Source organism: Bubalus bubalis, chromosome 11, assembly GCF_019923935.1.
Source record: "Bubalus bubalis isolate 160015118507 breed Murrah chromosome 11, NDDB_SH_1, whole genome shotgun sequence".
Lineage (NCBI taxonomy): Eukaryota > Metazoa > Chordata > Mammalia > Artiodactyla > Bovidae > Bubalus > Bubalus bubalis.
Genome location: NC_059167.1, coordinates 32,557,486 through 32,585,198, shown reverse-complemented (window position 1 = coordinate 32,585,198; position 27,713 = coordinate 32,557,486). Strand labels below are relative to the sequence as shown.

General features: G+C 36.7%; 1 protein-coding gene across 15 annotated transcripts in view; it reads left to right on the top strand.

Moving 5' to 3' along the window:
- KIAA0586 (KIAA0586 ortholog) overlaps positions 1–27,713 on the top strand; it is a 126,115-nt gene that overhangs the window by 83,822 nt on the left and 14,580 nt on the right. For 11 of the 15 annotated variants that reach the window (XM_044924917.2, XM_044924918.2, XM_025295453.3 and 8 more), the window contains 3 exons: positions 227–401; positions 8,401–8,558; positions 12,281–12,389. In XM_044924917.2, coding sequence (XP_044780852.2) covers positions 227–401; positions 8,401–8,558; positions 12,281–12,389 — 442 coding nt within the window. Of the gene's footprint in view, positions 1–226; positions 402–8,400; positions 8,559–12,280; positions 12,390–13,282; positions 13,841–27,713 lie in introns of those variants that run through there. The other 4 variants (XM_025295454.3, XM_025295452.3, XM_025295450.3 and 1 more) reach the window with 2 other exon arrangements.

The window sequence follows — 27,713 nt, the reverse complement described above, 5'->3', positions numbered from 1 at the left end:
AATGGGTATTTAACTTCAGAAGAAATACTTCATAAGAAAAGCAAAGCCTACACTTAGGTATCTTATTAAACTAACTTTCATGTAATGTGTATGTGGCTTGATAAGCACTTTCTAAAATACTTTTCAAGCAATCAGGTGGTCTGCATCCTGATACATTTGACAGATATTTTTTGTTTTGACTTGATTTTAATGTCATGTTTATAACAGTGGTTTCTACTTTTTACAGGACGTGGAAAACAGTGTGGGTGAGCTTAGTGAAGGACAGAGGCTGACAGCAGCAGCAGCAGAGAACCTCTTCATGGGACTTTCTGCGTGCGTGCAGCAACCTGTGGCTAAGGCAGAGTCTTCAGATGCAAAATGTGGTCTGAAGCCATCATCTCAGCAGTGTGACATGGTTGCAGGTATTCACCAAAATACCCCTTCCTGATGTAGTGTCTGTTAGAATATTTACTTTGAATCCCTTCACACTCTCTTTGTACTGTTTTCATGTCGAATGCTGTATTCTGTTTTGTATTATAACTACAGTAGTGTTCCTACTCTGAATTAAGAAAAGCATAACTGTTTTCAGGTAGAACCTTGCAAACCTTCTTTATTTACAAGGGTATTCACAATTGAAAAATTTGATAATGACTTTTTCTATATATAGCAATGTTTCCCCAAATGTGATTCATGTAACAGTGTTGGTACATGACTCTCTGGGTGGAAGTTTTGGTAATATGTATATGTCTACTTTAGATTTTTTAGTAGTGATATTATTTTAATGTATATTGGGAAAAAGATGACTAGCACATGAAAACCGTCACATAACATCTTGTGTAGAACAATGTTTAATTAAGTAATACTGTAGAAGTTCACTCTTTATGCTGTAGGAATTTCTGACTCAGAATTCAGTGCACTCAGTGTTATTTTGAAACTTTGTTAACTAAACTTTTTGCTGTAATAGTTTGAGAATAAGAGTAGAATAGAGAATATCAGTTTCTGGTATATGTAGTTGATGCTCATTAGGTCCTATAATAGAGACACCACAAACACTGAATTAGGAAATACTGAGCCACTCTTCCTAGAGGAAATCCTGGGTTAGGTTCCTATGAGCCTGTATATTATATTTATATTTATTATATTTATTGATATATACACAACATTTTTGACAATATATAACCTTGCTTTATGTATGTTTCTATTTAAAGGCACTTGTTTAATATACACTGTTGATTCATTAACACTGATTCTCATGAGCAACAGCACTATAACTCATTCCTGAATGAAACTTACCTAGCACCTATATTTTTTCTGTAAGGCCCATCAAAGCTTTTTGCACTTTGGAACACTGAAGAGCACTTCTGCACTATGTTTTGGGGCCATTTTAAAGAGCAAAATCACCAAGAAAACATATAAGAATGTGGAAAACCTGTCACTAAATAGACAGCAAAAAAGAATACTTGTTCACAGCGTAAGAGCTGATAAGAAAGCAGAGCAGCCTGTGCTCAGCCTCACCTGCTGAGTGTGTGTCGGGTGATTCAGGTCTCACTGCTGTGTGCATGCATGCATGTCCACAAGTCGCATGTGCTGAATGTTGATTTCAGGGTTGCAAATACATTGTATCAGGTGGATTTGTAGAAATGAAGTCTTCAGAGTAATGAGGATCAACTATATTCTCATTTATTGGTAATCTCATGTTTATTATTGCAGTCTCTTAAATGAAAAGAACTTCTGGAGTCATGCAGATTTGCCAGAAATCAGAAAGAAGTACATTGGTGTAGAGTATTTAGACTGTCAGTTTTATATTAAGCTTTCCACCTTATCGTTCAGAAATGAGAGACTCTCAGGACTGAATTTTCCATGGGAATAAATATAAATTAATACTTGAATTATTTATTTTATGCACATAGTAGGAGAATTCATTTTTAACAGTATTTTAAATTAGGGTTCAAAGTAGTATAAAATACGACTTCTATATCTGTATCCAGCTAACTGTGCAGATTGTGATTAAATAGAATCGACACTAGATGGCTCTCACAGATCACTTGAGAGCTGCTTGGTACTTGTGAACAAAGAGGTACTTACTGAATTGTTACCGAATAAAATCCATTAGGATGTATCCTATTTAGTCCCTCCTTATGGTATCACCTAGCTGGTTACGTACAGACCAGTACATTTTTAATTGTAGGTACTCTGTAGATATTTATTTAATTGAATTGAAAACAATAATAAGTTCATGGCAAATTAGATGGGGAAACAGTGGAAACAGCGGCTGACTTTATTTTTGGGGGCTCCAAAATCACTGCAGATGATGATTGCAGCCATGAAATTAAAAGACGCTTACTCCTTGGAAGGAAAGTTATGATCCACCTAGACAGCATATTAAAAAGCAGAGACATTACTTTGTCAACAAAGGTCCATCTAGTCAAGGCTATGGTTTTTCCAGTGGTCATGTATGGATGTGAGAATTGGACTATAAAGAAAGCTGAGCGCCACAGAATCGATGCTTTTGAACTGTGGTGTTGGAGAAGACTCTTGAGAGTCCCTTGGACTGCAAGGAGATCCAACCAGTCCATCCTAAAGGAGATCAGTCCTGGGTGTTCATTGGAAGGACTGATGTTGAAGCTGAAACTCCAATACTTTGGCCACCTGATGTAAAGAGCTGATTCATTTGAAAAGACCCTGATGCTGGGAAAGATAGGGCAGAAGGAGAAGGGGACAATAGAGGATGAGATGGTTAGATGGCATCACCGACTCATTGAACATGGGTTTGGGTGGACTCCGGGAGTTGGTGATGGACAGGGAAGCCTGGCGTGCTGCGGTTCATGGGGTCGCAAACAGTCGGACACGACTGAGTGACTGAACTGAACTGAATGTGGCATTAGATTAAGTATGTAGATGAGTCATTATAACAGAGTGGCTAAGAGCTTGAGCTTTCGAAGTTTTGGAAATCATTTTAAATTCCAGATCTGTATTTTTGGGCAAGTAACTTAATCTTCTGAGCCCAAGTTTCTTCATCTATCAAGTAGAGATAATATTAATGTACTAGTTATCTATTTCCGTGTAATAAATTACCCCAAAGTTTAGCAGATGAAGACAGGAAATATTTATTCTCTCTCACAGTTTTGAAAGCCATGAATCTAGGAGTGGCGTAGCTGCGTGGTTCCCAGGATCTCTCATGGGGTGTAGTTAATCTGTTGGCTGGAGCTGCCATCATCTAAGGACTTCAGCTGGGGCTGGAGGATCTGCTTTCCAAGCTCATTCACATGACTGTTGGCAAGATGCCTCCGTTCCTCACCACGTGAGCCTTACTGTTATGCTGCTCATGACATAGCAGTTCGCTTTTCCCAGAGTGGATGATCTGAGACACAGTGAGCACCCAAGATGGAAACCCATGGTGTTTTATAACCTAAAGTCAGAAGTGACATGTCATCACTTCTGCCACATTCAGTTAATAGCAAAGACCAGTCCTGGAATAATATAGCAGGGGATTACAGAAAGGTCTGAATACCAGGCAACAATCGTTAGGGGGCCGTAGTGGAAGCTGCTTATCAGAAACAGTATCTGCCTCATAAGGTTATTAGAGGTCAGTCAGTCAGTTCAGTCGCTCAGTCGTGTCCGACTCTTTGTGACCCCATGAACCACAGTATGCCAGGCTTCCCTGTCCATCACCAACTCCTGGAGTCTACTCAAACCCATGTCCACTGAGTCAGTGATGCCATCCAACCATCTCATCCTCCATCATCCCCTTCTCCTCCCACCCTCAATCTTTCCCAGCATCAGGGTCTTTTCAAATGAGTCAGCTCTTGTATATAAAGTAGTTAGCACTATGCTTGACACATGATACTGTTTTGGAGAAGGTAAAAATACCTTCTCAAATACATTTAATAGAACCAGAAATTACACACAGTTGCCTAAAAAAAAGGTGCCTATAGAGGACTAGTTTGTCCCTCTTATTTTAAGTATTTTGTTACATTATGGTTATTGCAGAAGAATGAGTCCCATGTATCATTATTTCTGCTACTGTCTAATCTCATGCCCTTCATGTTGATTTCTAATAGCTTCCTCTACAGAGGCTGATCTGTTCTTACCTTGCCTGTCCCCACTTCTCATTTTCAGAAAGTATCCTATTTGCAACTCACAGTCCTAGACCACTGTTTCTAATTCAGGTTGGGTTGAATAACAAAAAGATGCTAAATAAGGTTTGAAGAATTGTTTTAAGAACCCTAAAATGTGAACTGGTATTTTGAACAAACTCTGAGGACTCTGAGATTTACTACCAATTATAACTCTTCATCTGATCTGATCTGATCTGATAACTCTTCATTTACTCAGAAAATGCACTAAATACCTGCATGTACCCGTCACTGTATTGGTACTAAATAAGGGTTTTGAGAGGCAGAGGTAATAGCTGTCTGCTTTCCAGGAAGTTTACAAACTCATGTAGGATAATGTGAGACAACAATTACAATATTGTTGATTAATGCAACAACACAGGCTGCTATGGGAGCACAGAGGAGGAATAACCCACACATGAGGGCTCAGAGGAGGTTTCCCGGAAGAGCCAATGTGAAACTGAGTATTAGAGGAATTAGCCAGACTATGAAGTGTGATAAACATGTTCCAGTTTGTTCATTTACGTATTCAGAAAATATTTTTTGATTGCTTGCTCTGCTCTAAGGATATTCTAGGTGGTAGGAACATAAAACCTGGTAACACCTTATTCTTAGTGAATTTTTTCTCTAGTAGAGATAGTATATGAGAAAGCAAAAACATGCAATAGGTTATTGTGGTTATTGTTTAGCAGTCCAAATAGGATTGGGGTACAGGTCAGTTGTATCTGGGGAGGGCAATCAAGAAAGACATCATATGTGAGCTTACTTGAAATGAGTTCTCAATGATGAATAGGCATTTGCTGTGTAGTAAGTGTAGGAGAAACCTTCATGGCAGAATACATAATAAGACAAGGGGATAAAGTTGAAACGACAAAGAAACTTAAGCAGGGAAGTCTAAGTACTTTGTCACAGCTTTAGAGCTTAGGATATAATGAAATTGGACCAGTAAGCAGAAACCAGGTAGATATAGATGATAACATCCAGTGGTTTTTGGATTTACTCTTAAGATAGTAGAGATTTATTTGTGTGCAAAATGGAAAATAATTCCAATTGCTTTATATTTATTCCCATGGAAAAGTCATTTGTAAATTTCTGTCAATTCTGAATGTTTTATAATATCCACAGATCCATTAAGAATTGTATATAAATGAGTGAAATGATCAAATTTGCCTTTTATTTGGCAAGAACATGTGAGGTGCAGTGTGACGGATGGATTGGAGAGAATTAAGTCTGGAGGCAAGGAGCCTCTAGCTGAGACAGTTACAGTAAACTTGGTGAGTCATTATTGAGCAGCAGGGAAGTATAAAAAGGGAGATTTGGTAGACATTTGAGAAGGAGAGTGGACAAGACTTAATTTGGATATGAGAAATGCAAAAGAAGAGAGGGTCTAAGAAATCTCTAGGTTTCTGGCTAGAATGATTTGATAGTTGGTATCTCCATTCACTGAGGGAGAGAGGAGATATGGAGGAAAGATAGAATTAGGAGGAAATAAGAATGAGTGGAATTTGAGGTGCCTTTGGGTTTCATACAAATGGAGTAACTTACTAGACGTGCAAGAACCAAAGCTGCTGCTGGCACTGGCAAGTCAAGCAGACTGAGTCTACCATGGCTGCTTTTTCAAAGCAATAGTATTCTAGACAAATAAAATTAGGGATTTCAAATTATAATTAATTGAATTAAATTTGACTTGAATGGAATAATCCTTTGAGCATCCCTCCTAAAAAGGGATAACTAACATAATTACACTCAATGAGTGTAATTTTTAGAAGTGAGGTAGCAAATGCAACATTGTTGTCATTGTTGTCATGGCATCCTTGCCTGACCCCTTATCACTGAGTTAGATACCGTCAAATATTCTCTCTGTGTAGTCCTCTAATGTCACCTGCCTAATGTTGCTCTTATGACACTGATTTGTAATCTCCCTTGAGAGTGGGGACTTCATCTTGTCTGCTGTCATAGCTCTGGCATCTAGCAGAGAATGTAGCATAGTCAGTAAATAAAGGTTAAGTGATAGAGTGTTTTATGAGCGGAGAGTTATTATGTACTTTTAATGCTTTTGGGAGATGTTTGTTTATATACTTTTGGGTTTCTACATATAATTTTTTTATTTTATCACAGTCTATCTTATGTCTTTGTGACTAATTTTGTTCATTACACCCATGCGTCAACCACATATCATTTTATATAAAAACAAAATGTGATTATATTATATATTACTTTAAAGTATAGATTCTTTTTTTAATGTTCTTCATCTACCCCTCCTCCTCACATTTTTTCCTGTCCCACTTTATGCCTTATCTCAGGTAACACATGTTAAGATTCTGATATGTAACCTTTTAGGTTTTTTTTCCTTCTGCATATAATTATATATGATAGGTACATATGGTGTGTATATATTTGTTGTCATTTTTCAAGTTGAGATTATATCATGCGTTTTGTTTTCACCCAGGAAACCCTGTGGAAATTACTCCAGGTCAACTAGTATTACTTAAATTCATTCTTTTTATTGACTGCGTAAAACCTTTCAGTATGGATTTCCAGTAATTTATTCAGTTATTGCTTTGTTGATGAATGTTTACTTTATTACCATTTCCCCCCACTATAAACAATGCTAGAGTAAATATTCACTCATGTATAGCCTAACATTGGAGAAGGAAATGTCAACCCACTCCGGTACTCTTGCCTGGAGAATCCCATGGACAGAGGAGCCTGGCAGGCTACAGTCCATGGGGTCACAAAGAGTTGGACGCAACTGAGCGACCAACAACAACAGCAACATAGCCTAGCAGATTGCTGCATTATATATTTAGGGAGTAGTTTCCCAGAAATAACAGGTCCAAGGGAAAATATATTTTAAATTTTAAAATAGATATGCCAAGTTGCTGTCTTAAAAGTTTAAACTAATTTTTCTTTATCAGTAATATATTACAACCTTTCCCCTGTATCCCTGCCAGATATTATTTTTATTACCTTTTTTATTTTTGTCAATTTAAGTATAAACATATGCCTGACTCCTGGTGAGTTTATATTTGATGATTATTTGGCTTTGCTCTTCTGTGAATTACCCATTTAAGTTCTTCCCCTGTCAGGTTATGTTTTTCTTATAACTATGTAAAACTTTGGCTCAGCTGGTAAAGAATCCGCCTGCAATGTGGGAGACCTGGGTTCAATCCCTGGGTTGGGAAGATCCCAACAAAGGGAAAGGCTACCCACTCCAGTATTTTGGCATGGAGAATTCCATGAACTGTACAGTCCATGGGGTCGCCAAGAGTCAGACACGACTGAGCAACTTTTACTTATCTAAAAATACAGATTAATGTAAAAAAAGAGAGAGTGATTATTTGCTATACCTAAGAAATTTTCAACAGACTACCTGTAAGTGGAAAATATAATATCTATGGGGTCTTAAAATATCATTTCATTTGAAACAACTTAGTTTATGTGTAGAGCTTCAGGTCTATTTCTGTTGATTAAAATGAGATAGACCATACTGTGCTGTATTTAAAAGATGACCATTAATTAGGAAAAACAGAATTTTTCTGAGAAATAATTTAGCAAGAATGTGAAATAAGAAACAGTGAGTAGGAGTTGAAAGATGAGGATTTTAGTTCCTGTACACCTCTTAACTAGAATTCTGATTTTTGAACAACTGGTTAACTTTCCTGAGCCTTGGCTTTGTCAGTGAAAGACAGTTATAAAATTATCTGATCTTCTTACCTTACAGAATGATTGTGAGATTCAAATTAAATGAGATCATGTATGTGAAAGTGCATGGAGTTTAAAGTGCAATATAAATGTACAGTGATGTTATTAGATAAATATTTGTTTCTGTTCATATTGTCTTCTTTTTATTGATTCGATTGAGATTTGGATGAGGAAAAGAGGAGCTTGATTGTTTGAAGAAAAATATCTACAGAGCAGAGCTAAGCAATATCAACATTTTCTAGTCAGGAAATTGTCCTTTGCTTTAAGATTACATTTTAGATAGAAAGTATTCTATTGACTTTTATTGACCGAAAAGGTATTCTGGAGGGTTAGGAGTTGGTATGTAAGAGTGGGTGTTGTGTGGGGGCTGCATAAACAACTTGCTGATTGGAACCCTAGAATAATCCATAGATATGTTTGAACATAGGTGCTTTTTGAATTTGCTATGACCTTTGGTTTTAATTGCAATGAAGGCTTGGTGACAGGCATTTTCTGTTGAAGTATTTCTATTTCTAATTTAGCAGGTGAGAAATATTGGTGATTTTAGCCAATTTTTCTTCCTTTAAGAAATAGTTTAACTTTTTGTTTACTTATTTGATAGCAGATGCTGTTTATGAAGATTTATGTGCTAGTCATGGTCCAATGAGTTTGGGAGAATTGGAGTTGCAACCAGATCCTCACGTTACTCTTTCCACAACACTTCTGACAGCACAAGAAAGTGACGTTAAATTATCAGAAGCCGCTGAAGACTTTCCTCAGGTACCCAATTAAGTACTTGTGCTTTACTTAAATCAGAATGGTAACAGTATTGCCTTAGCATGGTACACTATCACGAGTACAGTCTCTGGAATCAGACAGCCTCAAATCATGCCTCCTTTTTTCTGTTTTTTTTTTTTACCTGACTCAAACTTGGCTATAAATCTTAGCTTATCCAGCTTCTAGCTGGGACCTGGAATACATACATAGCTTTTTTTCTAAGTCTTAATTTCCTTGTCTTTAAATTAAAAATTAGAAATAATGTATATAAAAATGCCTGTTACCTAGGTAGATAGCTATGTTCTATATTCCCATGCAATAACTAGCTTAGTAGTTTGTGCATAGTAGGTATTCAGTAAAAATTTATTATATTAAAATTCATGAATTCTTGTGTACTGAAAAAATAGGATACTCTCCAAGATGTAAAAAAAAAGAATGCCCATGTTAAATTAAATGCAATAGCATTTAATTACAATGCTATTACAATGTTTCTCATTGTGGATTAATTTATTCAATAAATAGTCATGGTATGGTACTGTATAGCATTGCAGGGTGTTGCAGATGAAAGCCAAAAATGTATAAGATAAAGATTGTTTATGGAATACCCTATTATGTAGGGTTTAATATTAATGACCTATGACCAAATAAAGATCAGGAAAAAACTAATAATAAATATCTGTTAGTCACTTCTGTAATAAAAATAAAAGTTGTGACCTTGGGCTAGGCAAAAATGGCACCAAAAATTGTGTCCGTGAAAGAAAAAAGTTAATAAACTGGTCTTATCAAAAATAAGAATTTCACTTTAAGACACACTGTTAAAAGAATGAAAAGACAAGCTACAGATTGGGAGAAGATATTTGCAAATCACTTATCTGATAAAAAGCTTATATCTAGGATATATAGGGAACTCAGAATTCAATATTAAGAAAACAGTCCAATTAAAAAATGGATGAAATCTTTGGATAGATACCTTACCCAAAGAAATGAGCACATAAAAAGATTTTCAACATCAAGTAATCATTAGGAAAATGTCAGTTAAAACCACAATGAAATGCTACTACACACCCATTAGAACATCTAAAATTAGAAAGGCTAACAAGCCAAATTTTGGCAAGTGTAAAGCACTTAAACTCATATGCTGCTGTGGGAATGTAATATGATTCAACTGCTTTGGAAAACAGTTTAGCAATTTCTTAAAAAAGTAAAACGTACACCTACCATATGACCCAGACATTTCACTTCTAAGTATTTATTTACCCAAGAGAAACTAAAACATGTCTACACAAAGACTCACACATGAATGTTGATAGCAATTTTCCATCCATGGGTCAGAAAGATCCCTCCAAGAAGGAAATGGCAGCCCACTCCAGTGTTCTTGCCTAGGAAATTCACCGACAGAGGAGCCTGACAGCTGCCATCCATGTTGTTGCAAAAGAGTCAGACACGACTTAGTGACTAAACAACAGCAAAAACTTTACACACACAAATGTCCATAGTTGCTAAATATACACATTTTGGCATATCTATAAGATGGAATACTATTTAGTAAGAAGAAGCCATGGACTACTGATACAGAGTAACATAGATGATTTTCACAAGAGTTATGTTGAGGGGAAAAAAGACAGAACCCACACCCAAATAAGAGTGTGTACTTTATGATTTCACTTATATAAAATTCTAGATGATGCAAGCCAATCTGTAGTTATAGGAAGGAATACAGAAGGTTATGAATAAACTTTTGAGATTGATGGATTTATTCATCATATTATCTTGATTGTGATGATCACTTCATGGGTATATACATATGTCAAAATTTAGCAAATGATACACTTGAAATCGGAGAAGGCAATGGCACCCCACTCCAGTACTTTTGCCTAGAAAATCCCATGGACAGAGGAGCCTGGTAGGCTGCAGTCCATGGGGTCACTAGAGTCGGACACGACTGAGTGACTTCACTTTCACTTTTCACTTTCATGCACTGGAGAAGGAAATGGCAACCCACTCCAGTGTTCTTGCCTGGAGAATCCCAGGGACAGGAGAGCCTGGTGGGCTGCCGTCTATGGGGTCGCACAGAGTCGGACACGGCTGAAGTGACGTAGCATCAGCAGCAGCACACTTGAAATATATGCTGTTTATTGTCTATCAATTGTACCTCAATAAAGATATTTAAAAAATAAAAGAAAGATTGCTTTCCTTTATTTATTGGCCTGTTTTAAAATAAAACTGCAACGTGTTACCATTAGAATGGCTTCAAAAAAATTCATTTCTTAGATTTCCTTTATTAAAGGAAAAATAGACTGGTGATAATAATAGCATAAACTTATTTCTAGTGCTTATACTCAGCTGGATGCTGTTCTATGTTTGTTACATATTTAACTCATTTAATCCTTACAACAACCTACTGAGGTAATTATTATTATCATCCCCATTTTATGAATGAGGAAATCGAGGTATTTGAGCATTAAGAAACTTACCCAAAGTCAAAGCTAGGTAATGCCTTACCCAGATTTGAATACAAGCAGTTTAGCTCCATAATCTGCATGCGTGCGTGCTCACCTCTTTGTGATCCCCTGGACTAGAGCCTGCCAGGCTCCTCTGTCCACGGGATTTTCCAGGCAAGAATACCAGAATGGGTTGTCCTTCCTTTCTCCAGGCGATCTTCCTGATCCAGGAATCAAACCTGCATCTCTTGAGTCTCCTGTATTGGTAGGCAGGTTGTTTACCACTGAGTTGCCTGGGAAGCCCCACAATACTCTGTGGTTAAGGGAGGCAGTCAATAGGAAGGTTCATAGGAACGTTCTAGTTGAAGTGGCCTGAGATAGTCATAGTACTCATCTTAGAAATACACATCAAAATAATATTTCCTTCAGGGCAGAAACCTACATAACAAAGGCTCTAAACTTAAAAGACCAGCGGTAAGGCTAGTTGTGACTATTGCAGCTTGAAACTGCTCATTCTTACCTGTAGATCAATAGGTCCCTGCCAGAACTGGAGTGGTTCCATTTGAGTCCATGTGGATAGGTTTCAGATTCTTCTCTGCTTGTATTTTGATAAGAGTTCAGAGACATCTTAAGTTTCTGTCAAATTGTATTTGGTAGCTGTTCTTAGAGACTCATTCATAACTAGACTCATAAAATAGGAAAGAAAGAATGGCTAAATTCATCACAATTTGTAATATGTGATTGTGAAGGAACTTTACCACTGAAAATTTTAAATTTGATTAGATTGTAGTAAGGAAAAGAGATGATGAGGCTTATGGTAGAATATACATTTCTTGAGTGACAAAGGATAATAATACCTCAACACTTGTGAGAATTAAATGATGTTATTATATATAAAAGCTTTTTGAAAATTGCAGTACATTATGCAGATTTTCATTTTATGCAAAAATAGTTATATGGAAGTACTTACAGTCAAATTAAGTTTTTATCCTGTCTAAATCCATCATGTATGTATCTAGAATAGTTGATTTATAAGTAGCTCTGAATTCTCTAGTAAGAAATAGAAGCTATTTGCATATTTGAAATCTGTATATTATCCAAATCTTTTGAAAGATTTTATTTGTAATATCTTTTCTTTTGTAATATGTACTCCGTTACCCATCTGGTACTTAGAAAGCATGCATAGTATTCAAATTTTATATAATAAACATGTAAATAATTGCTCAGATCTTTTAAAAGTAACTTAAAAAATGATATTATGACTTCATGTCTTTAATTCTTTAGTACCAACAAAAGCAAGGCCAAGATGTTAAGCAAGTTGAACACAAGCCAGTTCAAAGTCGTTTAATACGTGTAAGAAATAAATCTGATATTTCACTTTCACAGCAGCAAGGTAAGACTAGTTTTCTTGTAATAGTAGTTTGATACTTGTGATACTGAACAAATACATAATGAGAATTCTTTACTTTTATATGTCTTATTATCTCTAGGGTTTTGTTTTTGTTTTTTCACATTTAGTCCATTGGGATTAAGACTCTCATCCTGTATTTGAGTATATATTTGTTAGTTCTTTTTATCAGTAAATGCTATTTCTAATAGATTTTAAAAACTCTTAGGTAGTATTTTTCTTTTAATCTTATTTTTTGGTTCTTGTACAATTGAATGTCAGTATCTTTTATCTATGTACAAGTCTGTAACATAGTTGTCTGTTTTAAATTATGATAAAGGCAGCAGTTATGGATATTCAGGAGCTTTGTAAAGGCTGTTTATATTGTGTGGTGATTTGATTAACAGGTGCAACTTATAAAACAAAGGACTCTCATGTTAAATGCTGTCATATGAATGAACTTTTCTGTATTGTTTGATTACGAAATGATGTGGCTGACTGATTCTAGACTCAGTATCACAGCATTTTGATGTTGTCTTTATGTTTCTACAAGGTTGCTTTGTTTGCCTTCTTGCTTCTTAGTCATTTAAATTTTATATAACTTAAATTCTGAAATTTGGCAGTAATTTGGCAGAAATTTGGCAGAAATTAAGATGTTTTTTGTTTAAAAATTCTTCTATCTGCAAAAGTGTTAGGAGTATTTTGAGCAGTAGCTTTTTTTTTTTTTTTTTGCTTTTGTATTTGTGGTTTTTTTTAGCTCATGTATTGAATGCCAGTCTAATTGCAAAGGTAACTAGGCATTTGGCATTTTGGGGAAGACCTAAATTGAGAAAGAGCTTAAGATTGTGTTATTTATGTTTTTACTTTTCTCTTTGTTTTCTCTTCCTTTCTTGCTCCAGCTTTTCAGAACTTTGCCCTCCTGACCACTTTTTTAAACTTAACAATGGTACAATAATGTTAGTTATTATGTTGATATTATATTTTAGAACCCTATGGAAAATTGCATGTAAAGCTTTCCTCATTGTATTAAATCATAACTATGTAGATACGAGCAAAGGAATATGCCTAAGATAGTATCAAAACTGCCTTGATGTCCTACTGAATTCTGTTACCACTCATGGCCAATGACTGTATATTTAATTCAGTTTTCTAAAAAAACATATAATTTCTTAAATGTATAAATGAATTTTATCTCCTTGGAGAAGGTTGTATGTAATAAAACGATCATTTTTCTCAGCTGATAAGGAAAATATATCTGGGAATATTTTAAAGGTAAATCTCTTTAGGAAAGTGACATTGTTTTCAGTTTCATGAATATGAATGGCCACAAGATGGCAATATTTAAATTTTTGTTGATTTACAACAATGTCATTAAATAATGTCCAATTAACATTTAATGTCAATAAAAATAATAAAATAGAAGAAGCCAATGTGTTAGCTAGTGATGCAGTTTTATTTAGAAAGAATTTAGAATAATTGGATTTAATACATGTAAAAATTATTTTCATTTAATTTTACATCTAATACAAAGAATCTGCCTGCAATGCAGGAGACCCAGTTTGATTCCTGGGTCGGGAAGATTCCCTGGAGAAGAGGTAGGCTACCTACCCCAGTATTCATGGGGGTCAGACGGTAAGGAATCCACCTGCAATGCAGGAGAGCTGGGTTCCATCCCTGTGTTGGGAAGATCCCCCTTGAGGAGGGCATGGCAAACCCATTCCAGTATTCTTACCTGGAGAACCCCCATGGACAGAGCAGCCTGGTGGGCTACAGTCCATGGGCCACAAAGAGTCAGATGCGACTGAGTGACGAAGCACAGTTACAGTATAAAACAGAAGTTAGGGGAGCAGGCCTATGTCAGCTTTAACCAAGGCAGATAAATACCCAGTGGGCTATAGATAGAACATTTCAAATAGGAGTCGAGTGTTTCACTCTGTAATTGATATATATCTCCCTACTAAATACTTTTTGAATGAATATGATTCCTTTGGCAATAGTCAGTTAAGACTTTTTTCCCCCATAAATTTTGTGGGTTTTTTTTCCTCTGATAAAACTCTGATACATTGCCAAATGTTTTAGAGACTAGGAAAGTCAGAGTGCCAAAATAATCCTCTAGGGCTTTCAGGACTTTGACTGACCTTGAAGGAATTCAATCCTATCTTTCATACGCAAAGGGCCTTGAAGATAATGAAGGAAATTCACCTTATCAAAACCACATCTTTTCTGGAAGATAAATTCTTCTACGAATACTTGAACCCAAAATTATGGCTGTTTCAGGAAGAAGTATCATGTATTTCACTTTGAAATGTATAGTAGTTTTATGTGTGTGTGTGTAGAAACCAAGCCATTTACCAGCAATAGTGGTAGTTTTTCAGTGATCATCCATTAAAAATTGACTGAAGATAATGGTAGAACATAGATTCTAGCACTAAGCTTTTGGGAAATCTGTAAAGACAAGATTTCTCCTCTCTCCTGGATTATTACTTTCAGATTTTAACACAAAAGAGAAAAATTGATCTGAGTTCCAAAAGATGATATCTTTGAAATCTAACAGTAAAACTCTTGGCTTTGAATTCATTAAATGTATTTTTGATCACATGATATCACTTATCTGATTCTAAGCCCTGATTAGTTATCTAACAGTTTTATAGTGAAAGCAGCTTTTTAATAATTTAACAACTCATTTTCCCCCCCTTTCACTGTGCAACTTAGCTTTCCTCAGTACCAATGAAGTATTTGTATTTAAATTCATGTATTTGTTATGAACCCAGGAACAATTAAATTCTATTGTGATGTATTAAAATAGTTCACTTTAAAAAATACTTTTCTGTAGTTTTTCTCTTAAAATTTTAAGAACTTCATAGTAAATAATAAATTAGAAAGTCAAACATGCTTTGCTAGAGTCAAGGGGAAAATATTAGAGTATATGTTTTGTGGTTAAATAGTTGTCAAAGATGTTTAAAATTACAGCATTCTTCAGTTTTCTTATTTATAGATGATATATGTTGCTCAGAAAATATGTATCAAAGTGCTAAAAGTAATTAATATAATTGCAATAATTTATCAAAATCTGGTTACTTTTTTGTGGGAAATCACAGATAGGTTTTTTTTTTTTTACATTATGTATTGAATTGGGCTTCCCTCCTGGTAAAGAATCTGCCTGCAATGCAGGAGACTTGGATTCCATCCCTGGGTCGGGAAGATCCCTTGGAGAAGGGAATGGCAACCCACTCCAGTATTCTTGCATGGAGAATTCCACCAGCAGAGGAGCCTGGCAAACTACAGACCATGGGGTCACAAAGAGTTGGCTCAGTGGATATGAGTTTGAGCAAACTCCAGGAGATAGTGAAGAACAGGGAAGCTTGGCATGCTGTGGCCCATGGGGTCGCAAAGAATCAGACATGACTTGGCGACTGAGCAATACCAACAAATGTCTTGAATTTAATTCCTTTACATCTTAGCACCTTTTATACCTCACTACAGTGATTGTAACTTCAGATATGTGAGAATTAGGAAATTCAAAGCTTATATATATTTGGAAGCTATTTCTAACCACAAGTGCAAATGAAAATTTTTGCCTTTGTATTTGAAATATAGTTAAGTTACAATAGATCTCAGAATTACAATTGATTTTAGTAATTTTAAAATCACAGTTAAAAGTTTGTTTAATTGATTTTTTTCTCATAAGGTATGACAGTAATTTAAAAACCATGTGTATAGATCTCTTAGTAGTGTTCCCGGAAGAAGGGGCACAGACTAACAAGTCTGCCCCAAATCCATGTAACCAAATGTTTAACAAGTATAATCTGAGTAAATGTGTTTTTTACAAATGCATGCTATTACTGATTAATAAAATAGAAATTCACTTTAAAATGTTGCTGAATGTGGGGTTTCTGTTTCCCCGTAGGAGGAGGAAGGTGGAGAGTGTCACTTCTAACTATAATAAAATGTCAGATAAAGTATAAAATCATAGCATTTCTTGAACCAATCAGATAGCTTATAATGTAGAGCAAGTAGCTTAAAGTCCACAGAAAGGCAGACTTCTCCAGAGAGATGGGACGCAAGAACTGTGTCAACAGAGACTGTGCCACAACATAGTCACAGCACCATACAAGCAGATAAAGATGTTGACTGAGCTTTTCTTTAATGAATTACTAAAAGCCAAGCATAGAGCCATTGGTAGCTACTGATATAAAAGTAGTTCACTGCTACTTGGAATCTCTTCTCCATAGACCTCTGGAAAAAGAAAGAATGGGAGCTAGGACAGGAGACTGGAGAGATTCTCATTCACTGATACAGTCTTAGAAGAGTAGCTCCCACTGCCAGAAAAATGGGAGAACTCGTTCCAGCATAACCCTGATACCAAAACCAGCCAAAGACTCTACTGGAAAAGAAGATTATAAACCAATATCCCTCATGATCATAGACAAAAAATTCCTCTACAGGATACTGCCAAACTGAACTGACACTTTTTATTATTCAGCATTCAGCTGCATTTTCCCAAGTCCTTGCTGAACCTGCAGTTGAAAATGGCTTCAGTTCGGTTCAGTGCAGTTGCTCAGCCATGTCTGACTCTTTGTGACCCATGGACTGCAGCACGCCAGGCTTTCCTGTCCTTCACCATCTCCCGGAGCTTGCTCAAACTCGTGTCCAGTGAGTCAGTGATGCCATCCAAAAATGTCTTATTCATCCTTAACTCCACCCTCCAGATCTTTGGTGCCCTGAATGTAATCTTTTTTGTTTGTTTGTTTTATGTAATTATGGTTGACTCTGCTGGGTCTTTGTTGCTGGCCAGGTTTTTCTGTAGTTGCGGCGAGCGGGGGCTGCTCTCTAGTTGCAGTGCGTGGGCTTCTCACTGCGGTGGCTTCTCGTTGTGGAGCACAGGCTCTAGGGCATGCAGGCTTCAGTAGTGGCAGCTCCCGGGCTCTAGAGCACAGGCTCAGTAATGTGGTGCATGTGCTTCGTTGCTTGGTGGCATGTGGGATTTTCCTGGATCAGGGATCAAACCCATGTCTCCTGCATTGGCAGGTGTCTTCACCACTGAAGCACTAGGGAAGCCCTGAACATAATCTTAGCAATAGTTTCCATTTACTGAAGCTTTATCAGGCACTTTATGTTGTCTCATTTATTCCTCATAATGCCACGCCATGCAGTTAGTAATTATTCCCATTTATATGAGAAATGATAAAGTTCATGAAGGTTAACTAACTTTCCCAAAGCACACAGTTTAGAAAATGAAGGTCTAGAATTCAAGCCCATATCTACTTGAGGACAAATTGATGTTCTTTTCCTTGTTTTATACCCTTTTATTGAGTGAACGCTTAATAAATATTTATTGTACGACTTAATAGTTTATGGCAAGAGCTGCCTTTACCAACTCTGTATTCTCCAGACTGATTAAAGTTTCAGAGAAAGTGATATATAGGATAGTTTTGTAGTTTATTTGTTAAGATAGGCTTTTCTATTTATGTAATAGACCTTGTTTCCCCGCAGAGCACTGTGCTTAAATACAGTCAGTGATCAATGTGTTGATTGAATTGAATTTGATGATCCAGTCCATTTTGCTTTTGACCCCAAACAACATTTAATTCTGTCATTTAGTAAAAAGATAGAAGGAAGAAGAGAGGGAAAGAAAAGAAAGAAGAAGAAGAAAATGAGAATAGTTTCTTATAATCATTTTTCAGTTGATAATTTTGAATGTAGACATGGTACAAACAGCCATAGTACAATAGCCTTGTCATTTTTACTTTTCTAAAAGATTTTGTGATTTCTTTTATGTACTAAAATTTTTCGTTCTTTGAGGATGTATTAGTTAAGCAAGGGGAACAGGCAACCAAGAATATGCCCAAAGTAGAGAAAGTTAAATTGGGTTACATGTTAGTCAGTGGGCAGTATTTTTGAACTCTAAATGAAATAGAAGTAGTGTGAGCATTCCTTCACTCATTCTTGATTTTTAAAATGGAGATAATTGTAAAATTTTACCTTTCATAAGGTACAGTTCATTCATTTTTATCCAGAAATTTTTGCACTAAAAGAAATCCCATACCCAATAGTATTCATTCTGTACCCTCCCCTCCCCCCAGATCCTGGCAACTACTAGTTTACTTTCTATCTCTATGGGTACAGTGATAGTGAAAGTTGCTCAGTTGTGCCCAGGTGTTTGCAACCCCATGGACTATACAGTCCATGGGATTCTCCAGGCCAGAATACTGGAGTGGGTACCCTTTCCCTTCTCCAGGAGATCTTCCCAACCCAAGGGATCAAATCCAGGTCTCCCGCATTGCAGGCAGATTCTTTACCAATTGAGCCTCAAGGGAAGCCCTCTACCAAGCCAGCTGTACCCTAAATAAAAGAGAAACTGGATTATTTCAATTCAGAATTAATTAAAAGAGAGAAGTAATATTTTTATACTTAAAGGATGTACTATCACTCGATAGTTTTAGTCTTTAATACAGTGTCTTTCAAATTTTGACTTAATCTCCTGCGTTTCTAATTTAAAATGTAGATTCCCAGCTTAACCCTGAGACTGAGTCTAGGCCTGGCAATCTGAATGCTAAACTAGCACCCCTGGTCGTGCTGATGAGGAAAGAGGAGCGCCCTTTGTGAAACACTGCCTAATGACTCCAGATGTTCATGCTGATGTCTGTTCTACTGTAGAATTAGAAGTACTACAGCATAGAGCTTATACTCTGGACTCAGACTTCCTGAGTTCAAATTCTAACTCTGCTGGCTATTCACTAGCTGGTGACTTTGGACAAGATACTTAACCTTTCTGTGCTTTTCTCATCTGTAATGTAGTATCTATTCCAGAAGGTTGATAGCTTGGTTGAAGACATGTAGTGCATGTAGAACAGGACTTACACGTATTAAAAGCTATGAAAATATTAGTTATCATTGGCATGACTGTCTCCAGAACGCCTCTTCTTTTTGAATATTCATGTTGTAATCCACTCTTCTTTAACAGATAGGTATTGAATCTGCATTGGTTCTGAGCTTTAAGGACGTTGGTGAGAAAATGCTAGAGATGGTAAAGTTCTATATATAGTATTAAGGAGATAAATTAACTTACAACAATTTTTTTTATTCTTCAGTGATTGTATTTAAGATAACCTAGGATTGTTTTACAAAATTTTTTTATTGATCTGCGTATCAGACAACTAAATATAGTGAAGCTTATTAACCAGAATGATTTCCAATTGATAATCTTATCTGTTGACAAATGAGTGTTGTAGTGAATTGGATTGCCAGCAATTCTCTTGTTTTTAAATCTAAGAGAAACTGATAATGCAAGAGCTTAGTAATCATTTATGAGCTGTGGCATCCTGATTAAAAGTAAGGGTTAAAATTAGGGGCCATGTTGAACACACATAAAAATATTAAAATGGTTAAATTTCATGGCAAAAAACCCTGTAACTCAAATGGCAGAAGGCACTATAATTTCATCGTCCATCCCGGAAACCTTCCTCATATATTCTTGAGAAACATTTTTCTCCTTTTTATTGTACTTACATATTTTATTTTATTAAATTAATACTTTCTTTTTTTTGTGGCGGATTCATTTTGATATTTGGCAAAACTAATACAATTTTGTAAAGTTTAAAAGTAAAATGAAATTAAATAAAAATTTAAAAAATAATAAATAAATTAATACTTTAATGTTTCTTATCCATAGTACTTTTGCTTTTTACCACTATTAACACTATTATTATTGATGTTATATAGAATAAGGTTTTATCTATGTAACATGCCCTCAGTTTTTGCCTTTGGGCTCAGCCTTTCCACTATGCCTGTTCTAAAGAAAGATCTAACATCATCCAGGTATGCTTAATACTACTAGCTTTATTACAGAATCATGAAAAAAAAATTTTAAGTGGGAAAACTCTCCCAAGATTGTTCTTTGCTATAAAAAACAACATTGGTCAAATAAAGGCCAAATTTTTAACCATGTAATTCATATGTAAACATGTAATGCAAGCCTATGGCAGAGTTCAAAGATGTGTTCTACCAAAGCAAACCTGTAGTGATTTAGAAGCACAAATGAGATCATAGATACTGTTTGGAGATGGGAGTGACAGATTAAAATTTAGGTGCTTAGGACTATGCAGTTTTCTAGGCAACTCTTACTGGTTTTGAGCAGTGTTTATGAAGAATAAATTTTAAGGGAATTATCTTTAGACAGAGTTCTCATTGCTGGTCTAGGGGGAGTTCAACTTACTGCCTCTCATTTCCCTTTCTGACATAAAGTCAACTCCATTAAGGAATAGAAGGGATGACTTTTGGACTTCTGTGATGTCGTTCAGGAGCATTTGAGTACTAATCAGCTGGAACTAAGTTTTCTGAGATGGCTTTTTATTTCCTTTCATCTTCTCTAGATTTTTTTTTTCCCCTAGAAACTTCATTTGTGGGAGAAATTGCTGGGGAATAATAAGTGATCCTTGGAGTATAGGGATAGTTGTCTTATTCATTACAGAGCTTACTACTTTTGTCTTTCTTCCCCTAACTAACCTGGCCGGGTTGGGTAATGGGACAGGAGGCAGATGTTGTGAGATAGTTAGTGTATCGGTTACTGGAGCCACTTCAGTCATGTATTCTTTCTCCCACCTGTACTGCAGCCTCCATTTACTCAGTCCTGTTTCTCTTGACTGGCTGTTCCTCAGGCCCTATATTTTGCCTGATCTATATGGTTAACTCATGTAAATACTGTCTTATAACCATCCAAGACCTCTGTGTCTCTTTGATCTGTGTTAATCCCCATTCTCTGATTTTTGTTCCTGGTCATGAAATTCTAATGGTGTTGATGCAGTTTATAAAATTATAACCTGTTAGCAAACTGTGCTGTGAGGCTTGAATGGAAGTTTGGCTATTCCCCAGTAATAACTTTTATTAATTTCATATGGATTTTGGCTCCAAAATAACATCTATTCTAGCCCTTTTCCCCAAACCCTTAATCCCAATGTTATCCCCTCAGTTCTCTTTTAATATATGCTTTTGCTTTTCCAACTTCTGCTCTTTCAAATGTATTTCCAAAATTCTACTCTTTCATTTATAGCTACTCTAGCTCCAACTTCTTACAATTCTACATTAATCTTTTCATTTTTTTTTCCCTTTTGGGTTCAAGAAAGAATAGTGCTTTTTACCTCCTTGAAGGTAACTCTTCTACCTACAACTTTGATTCCCATCTCATTTCTACTCTTGACAAAGGGAGAGGGAGAAAGATGTAATCCTGAGAGATGAAAAGGCTAAGTGCAGAGAAAGAAAGGGAAGGAATAGGAAGAAGGGAAGAGGTCTCACTTTGAGAGAGTAGAGGGGAAAGGAAAAGGTAGAAGGGGAAGGAGAAGGTGGGCAAGGGAATGAATGTGGAATAAGAAGGATCATTCATTCTTATATGAAGAATGAAGGTGGGCTCAATGATTCTTCAGGTCAGCTGTAGCCACAAATACTTCATAATTCTCTTTCTTCTCAGCCCTCATCCTACTATGCTTACCAGTGTCTCCTACATTTCCCTTCACATGCCTTTCTCAGTGTCTTCATTTGGAACTGTTGCCTCCTCTGCCCTCTTTCACCACCTTTCCATCCTAGAAACAAACATTTTTGGTCTACTCTCTATCCCTGAAGGGCCTATGCTATTTGGTATATATTTCACTTTTAGCCCTTGCATCATACCTTGTAGAATTATTTCCTTATAGCCTCTCTCTTTCTCTGGAAAGTAACTTTCTAAGAGACAATGGCCTTGTTTCATTCATCTCTGCACCACCTGATCTCTAGCACAGCACCATAAATGGTAGTTTTCCATTAAGTGTTTATTGGATCAAATGTATGAGGTAGTCCTATTCTCCCATCTAGTCCAGGGGCCTGGTAAACAGTTTTCTTTCTTTTTCTATTCATTCTTAAGTGGTTGCTATAGGCCAGGTATTGTTCCAAACCTTGGAGAGAGTATGGTAAATGTATCAGGTGAAATCCTTGCTTTCACAGAGCTTACATCCTTGTATACATAATAGAAAAAAGTAAATTAATTTACAGCAATTTCAGATGATGTTAAGTGCTGTGAAAAACATGAAGGGTTTTTAGAAGTCCTAGGAGTCAACAGGCAAATGCGGAGTGACTAGTACTGCTGGAAAGCCAGCATGTTGCAAGCATCCTAGTAAAGATTAGATGGGGCAGAGGTCATCAATGAATGCTAAATGTACAGGAAATTTTAATGAGGGGCAGGATATTTGCATGGTCTTAAAGTGTCTCCTCACAGAAAGGGAAACGTAGGATAGTACGCTGATGGGATGATCAAAATTAGTGCAACCACGGAGGGCCAGATGAATACTGTGTGCCTCCAGTTGGGATTGCTGATGGCACCCCACTCCAGTACTCTTGCCTAGAAAATCCCATGGACGGAGGAGCCTGGTGGGCTGCAGTCCATGGGGTTGTGAAGAGTTGGACACGACTGAGCGACTTCACTTTCACTTTTCACTTTCATGCATTGGAGAAGGAAATGGCAACCCACTCCAGTGTTCTTGCCTAGAGAATCCCAGGGACGGGGGAGCCTGGTGGGCTGCCGTCTATGGGGTCGCACAGAGTCGGACACGGCTGAAGTGACTTAGCAGTAGCAGCAACCTGCATTTGGTCATGGGGAAACACCATACCAACCTAAACACAGGGGAAAGTTAACCACTATGGATCTGGGCAAGTGAGATACAGGTATTCTTTATATTATTCTTGTAACTTTGCCCCAAGATTGAAATTCTTTCCCAATAAAAAGCAAAACATTTTTGAAAGGTATTCTTTATGTTAAAATAATGTCTGTCAATTTGTATTTCTATTAGTTTCAATTAAGAAGAACATAAAGCAGAGTGATAGTTAGTGAAGAAAGCAGGGTAAGTGGTTTTGCTTCTGTAGATCATTTGGTTAGGGGAGCCCTTTTTGAAGGAATGGCATTTCCACACAGAGTGAAGGGAAGGAGAAATGTTCAAATGTTTGGGGAAGAGTATTCCATGTAGAAATATGAAGGAAAAATGAAGGTGTTGTGGTGGGAATGAACTTGCCCGAGGAACAACAAGAAGGCCATTGTGGTTGGAGGGGAGTGTGCAAGGGAGCTGTGGTAGAACTGAGACAGGAGACGTAGGCTGCAGACCATGTCGAGCTCTGCAGACTCTGAGAAGGAATTTGGATTTCAGTCTGAGCATGATGAGAATAAAGATAAACTGGAGGACCATAAAGAAGGCAGAGCACTGAAGAATTGATGCTTTTGAACTGTGGTGCTAGAGAAGACTCTTGAGAGTCCCTTAGACAATGAGGAAATCAAACCAATCAATCCGAAAGGAAATCAACCCTGAATCCTCATTGGAAGGACTGATGCTGAAGCTGAAGATCCAATGCTTTGGCCACCTGATGCAAAGAGCTGGCTCATTGAAAAAGACCCTGATGCTGGGAAAGATTGAAGGCAGAAGGAGAAGATGGTGACAGAGGATGAGATGGTTGGATGGCATCACTAATTCAATTGACACAAACTTGGGCAAACTCCAGGAGATGGTGAGGGACTGGGAGGCTTGGCATAGTGCGGTCCATGGGGTTAGTGCAGTCCATGGGGTTGCAAGAGTTGGACACAACTTGGCAACTGAACAACAACAAATGAGGAGAATCCTGTGGAGGATTTGAGCTAGGAAATGACAGACTTTAATTTACATTGTTAAAAGTTTCCGCTAGCTTCTAGATGGAGAACAGACCTTAGGGAGACAGTGGTGGAGATAGATTAATTGGAAGTGTGTGACTGTCCCAATATTACAAATGAGAGGTGATGGTGGCTTGGACCCTGGTAGAGGTGTCACGTTAAGGCTATGTATTGATGGCATATACCTAATAGAACTGAAGAATAAGTTGATTTCAAAAATTACTTACTAAGGCAAATTAGATGTAGAGTATAATTGAAACCAGAGTCAAAGATTCAGTTCAGTTCAGTTGCTCAGTCGTGTCCGTGACCCCATGAACCGCAGCATGCCAGGCCTCCCTGTCCATCACCAACTCCTGGAATTCACTCAGACTCATGTCCATCAAGTCAGTGATGCCATCCAGCCATCTCATCCTCTGTTGTCCCCTTCTCCTCCTGCCCCCAATCCCTCCCAGCATCAGAGTCTTTTCCAATGAGTCAACTCTTAGCATGAGGTGACCAAAGTACTGGAGTTTCAGCTTTAGCATCATTCCTTCCAAAGAAATCCCAGGGCTGATCTCCTTCAGAATGGACTGGTTGGATCTCCTTGCAGTCCAAGGGACTCTCAAGAGTCCTCTCCAACACCACAGTTCAAAAGCATTAGTTACTCCTAAATTTCTGGTCTGAAAATTACTGGTTGAATGATAGTGCTACTTATTAAAGTTAGGAAGATTGAGGTGAAAATCAGCCATTCTGTGTAGGACACATAGGTTTTGAGAAGCCTAAAAAAACTTCAAAAGATAGGCAGTTTGTTATTAGAATTCAGTGAAGAGGTTGGGACTGGAGATAAAAAGCTGAGAGTTGACAGTATGGATGCTATTTAAAGTTGTGGGTATGGATGACATCACCCAAAGATTAAGTAAAGGGAATGGGAGCATCCCTGGATTAAAATCTTGGACATCTGCAAGATTTGAAGATAGAGAAAGGAGAGGGAGCCAGCAAATGAGACATTACACCCAGTAAATGGTTATCTCACAGTATCAGGAAGCACCCTTGTTTGTTGTACATTTTATTGATGGAAAGCACTAATTATTCTTACTGAGTTAACATTTGCCTCTTATAACTTCTCACTTATTGGTTCTAGTTCTGTCCTATTGGGTGTTAGAAACAGGTCTTTCAATGGAACAATCTTTCAAATATTTGATAACAATTATAATCCAAAATCTACATGCTGTGTTCCTTTTGTGTTCAGTCTCTCAGTCGTCTATGACTCTTTGTGGCCCCATGGACTGTAGCCTGCCAAGGCTCCTTTGTCATTGGAACTTTCCAGACAAGAATACAGGAGTGGGTTGCCATTCCCTGCTCCAGGGGATCTTCCCACTCAAAGATTGAACCCACATCTCTTGCATCTCCTGCATTAGCAGGTGATTTTTCATTACTAGTGCTACTCAGGAAGGCCCATGTTGCTTTTACTATTTCTTATATTGTTTCCAAGCTCTTAACTAGTTTGATCACACTCTAGTCAATCTATCCTGCCCTAGAGTTGCACTAGGATAGAACAGTCACTGCCAAATATGGTAGATTTGTTTCTTCCCCCAAACCTACAGTGATGAAACTAAAATCTTGGACATTGTCAAGATTTAAAGATAGAGAAAGGAGAGGTGCTTTATAGCTGACAAAAAACTCTCAAGTGTTGAAGTTTTCATTCTCACAGTAAACTAGTGAATATGTAAAATGTTTTTACTAGTGTTGTTATACAGATGAGAAAACTGAGGTTTCAGAGAGGTTAAGTAGCCTCACTACTCTTGATTGTCTCGGTGTTCACAAAAGTTGTTAAAAACTGGTTTAATACTAAAGTTTTTAGTGTTCTAATAAAACTAACCAAAATTTTTTCCAGCAGCTTGGTGTCAAGCTGAGTTTTCTACTTTCTGTAGTTGATTTTTTAAATCATAATATTCCTCAACTTTAATATTATCCTGAGAAATTTCTCAGTTGGTCTTCCTATATTCATTTTGCTCCCCTATTTTATCTACCCAGAGCAAGAGTCACTGTTTAATATATTAATCAGATCACTTGAATCCTTGCTCAGACCCCTCCAAAGACTTCTTTTTGCACCAGCCTAGAGTCCAGACTCCACATCATATCCTAAAAAGTTCTGCCTGATCTGGCCCTTGTTCTTGGAAATCATTTCAAGATATGTTTATCAGATAAAAATAGTTAATGCAATTGCTTATTTTTTTCATACATATATGTGTGTTTGTGTATATATATATACCCATAAAAGTAAAAATGGGCAATGTCTGAAGAAATTTATATCAGTATACCTAATAATAAAAATGACACCAACTCCTTTTTCTTCATGGGTTAATCCAAGATCTAAGAAATACATTTACTAATAAATCGCAGACAAACTACCTTTGTTAATCATTTTATTAGAGTTGATTCCATGTGTTTAGAATAACTTTTAGCAGAATTGATACATTTATTCTTAATTCTTTTTGTATAAGACCAATTTTTTCATGTTTTCCTTTCCTTCTTATTACATGGGAATTCAGTTTATAAGCACAACCTGATTTTTGGATTTGATGATTAAATTTAGTCAAAACCATCATTCAGTACCGTTGCCAGTAATTTAGACTGTAAAACAATGTGTGTGAGTGTGTGTGCATGAACAGTGGAGTGGACGGGCCGGGGCAGGGGGTGCCCATGGCTGGAAATGCTGATGACTGCATTTAGTCTGCACATCAGGCTGTTACTCCACTTCTGTTTCTCTGGTTTACTTCAGAAATGCCTTGCAAAGGATGAAAGATCTAATGCAACAGGAAAGATGTCATTAAATGTTTGGCCTCAGTTTTTAGGGGTGGGAAGCATAAAAAAAAAAAAAATCAGGATAGTGCATCAAATGCAAATTGGAAAACCTGGGTTGTGTCTCAAGTATCACAGTAATTTTCACAATTCCACAGATTCATGTCTTCTAAGAAACCATTTTTTATTATAAAGATACAAAATAGATTTACTGTTTTATACTCTTTTATATTTTATTTTATATATATTTTATATTATAAAATATGTTCAAAGAATTGCATGAAAAGTGCTGTTACTTTCAGTTTCTGTGATGGGCTACTTGTTTATCACCTCAGAATACTGATTACACATATAAGGCTTTTTTGGATGTGTTACTAAATTAGTAGCAAATGCAGAGGCCCAAGTTGTGCTGGAATTTCTAATGGAAAATAAGCAGTTACCTATGAATTATTTTAAGCTAGAATGCTATTTCCTCTCTTACAGAATAGCAGAACAGATGACTGTGGTGGAGTATATGCCTATAGAGTCCTAAAGTGAAATGTTATTGCCGAAAGTTATCTTAAAATCGAATTGTTAATCTTTATTATATTGCCAACTTAAGATAGACAGGTACCAAAAAAAGAAAGATGCACAGGTACTTGTTAGTGTGATGACGCTCACGCAGTTTAAGTCTGTAGAGAACTCGGGCACTTTTTTGCTGTGACTATAATTACGATAATACTGTCCCATCTAATAAAGTCTGAAAAAATCATTTAGGTAGAAATGTAGTTCCAGGAGCCTATGATTATTGCCTTCATATTTTTCTTCCTACATTAAAACAAATCAGACCTAAGAAGTCATGGAAATATTATTTTGGATATTTTCTAATTGCTGTGTCAGCATAATCAGTC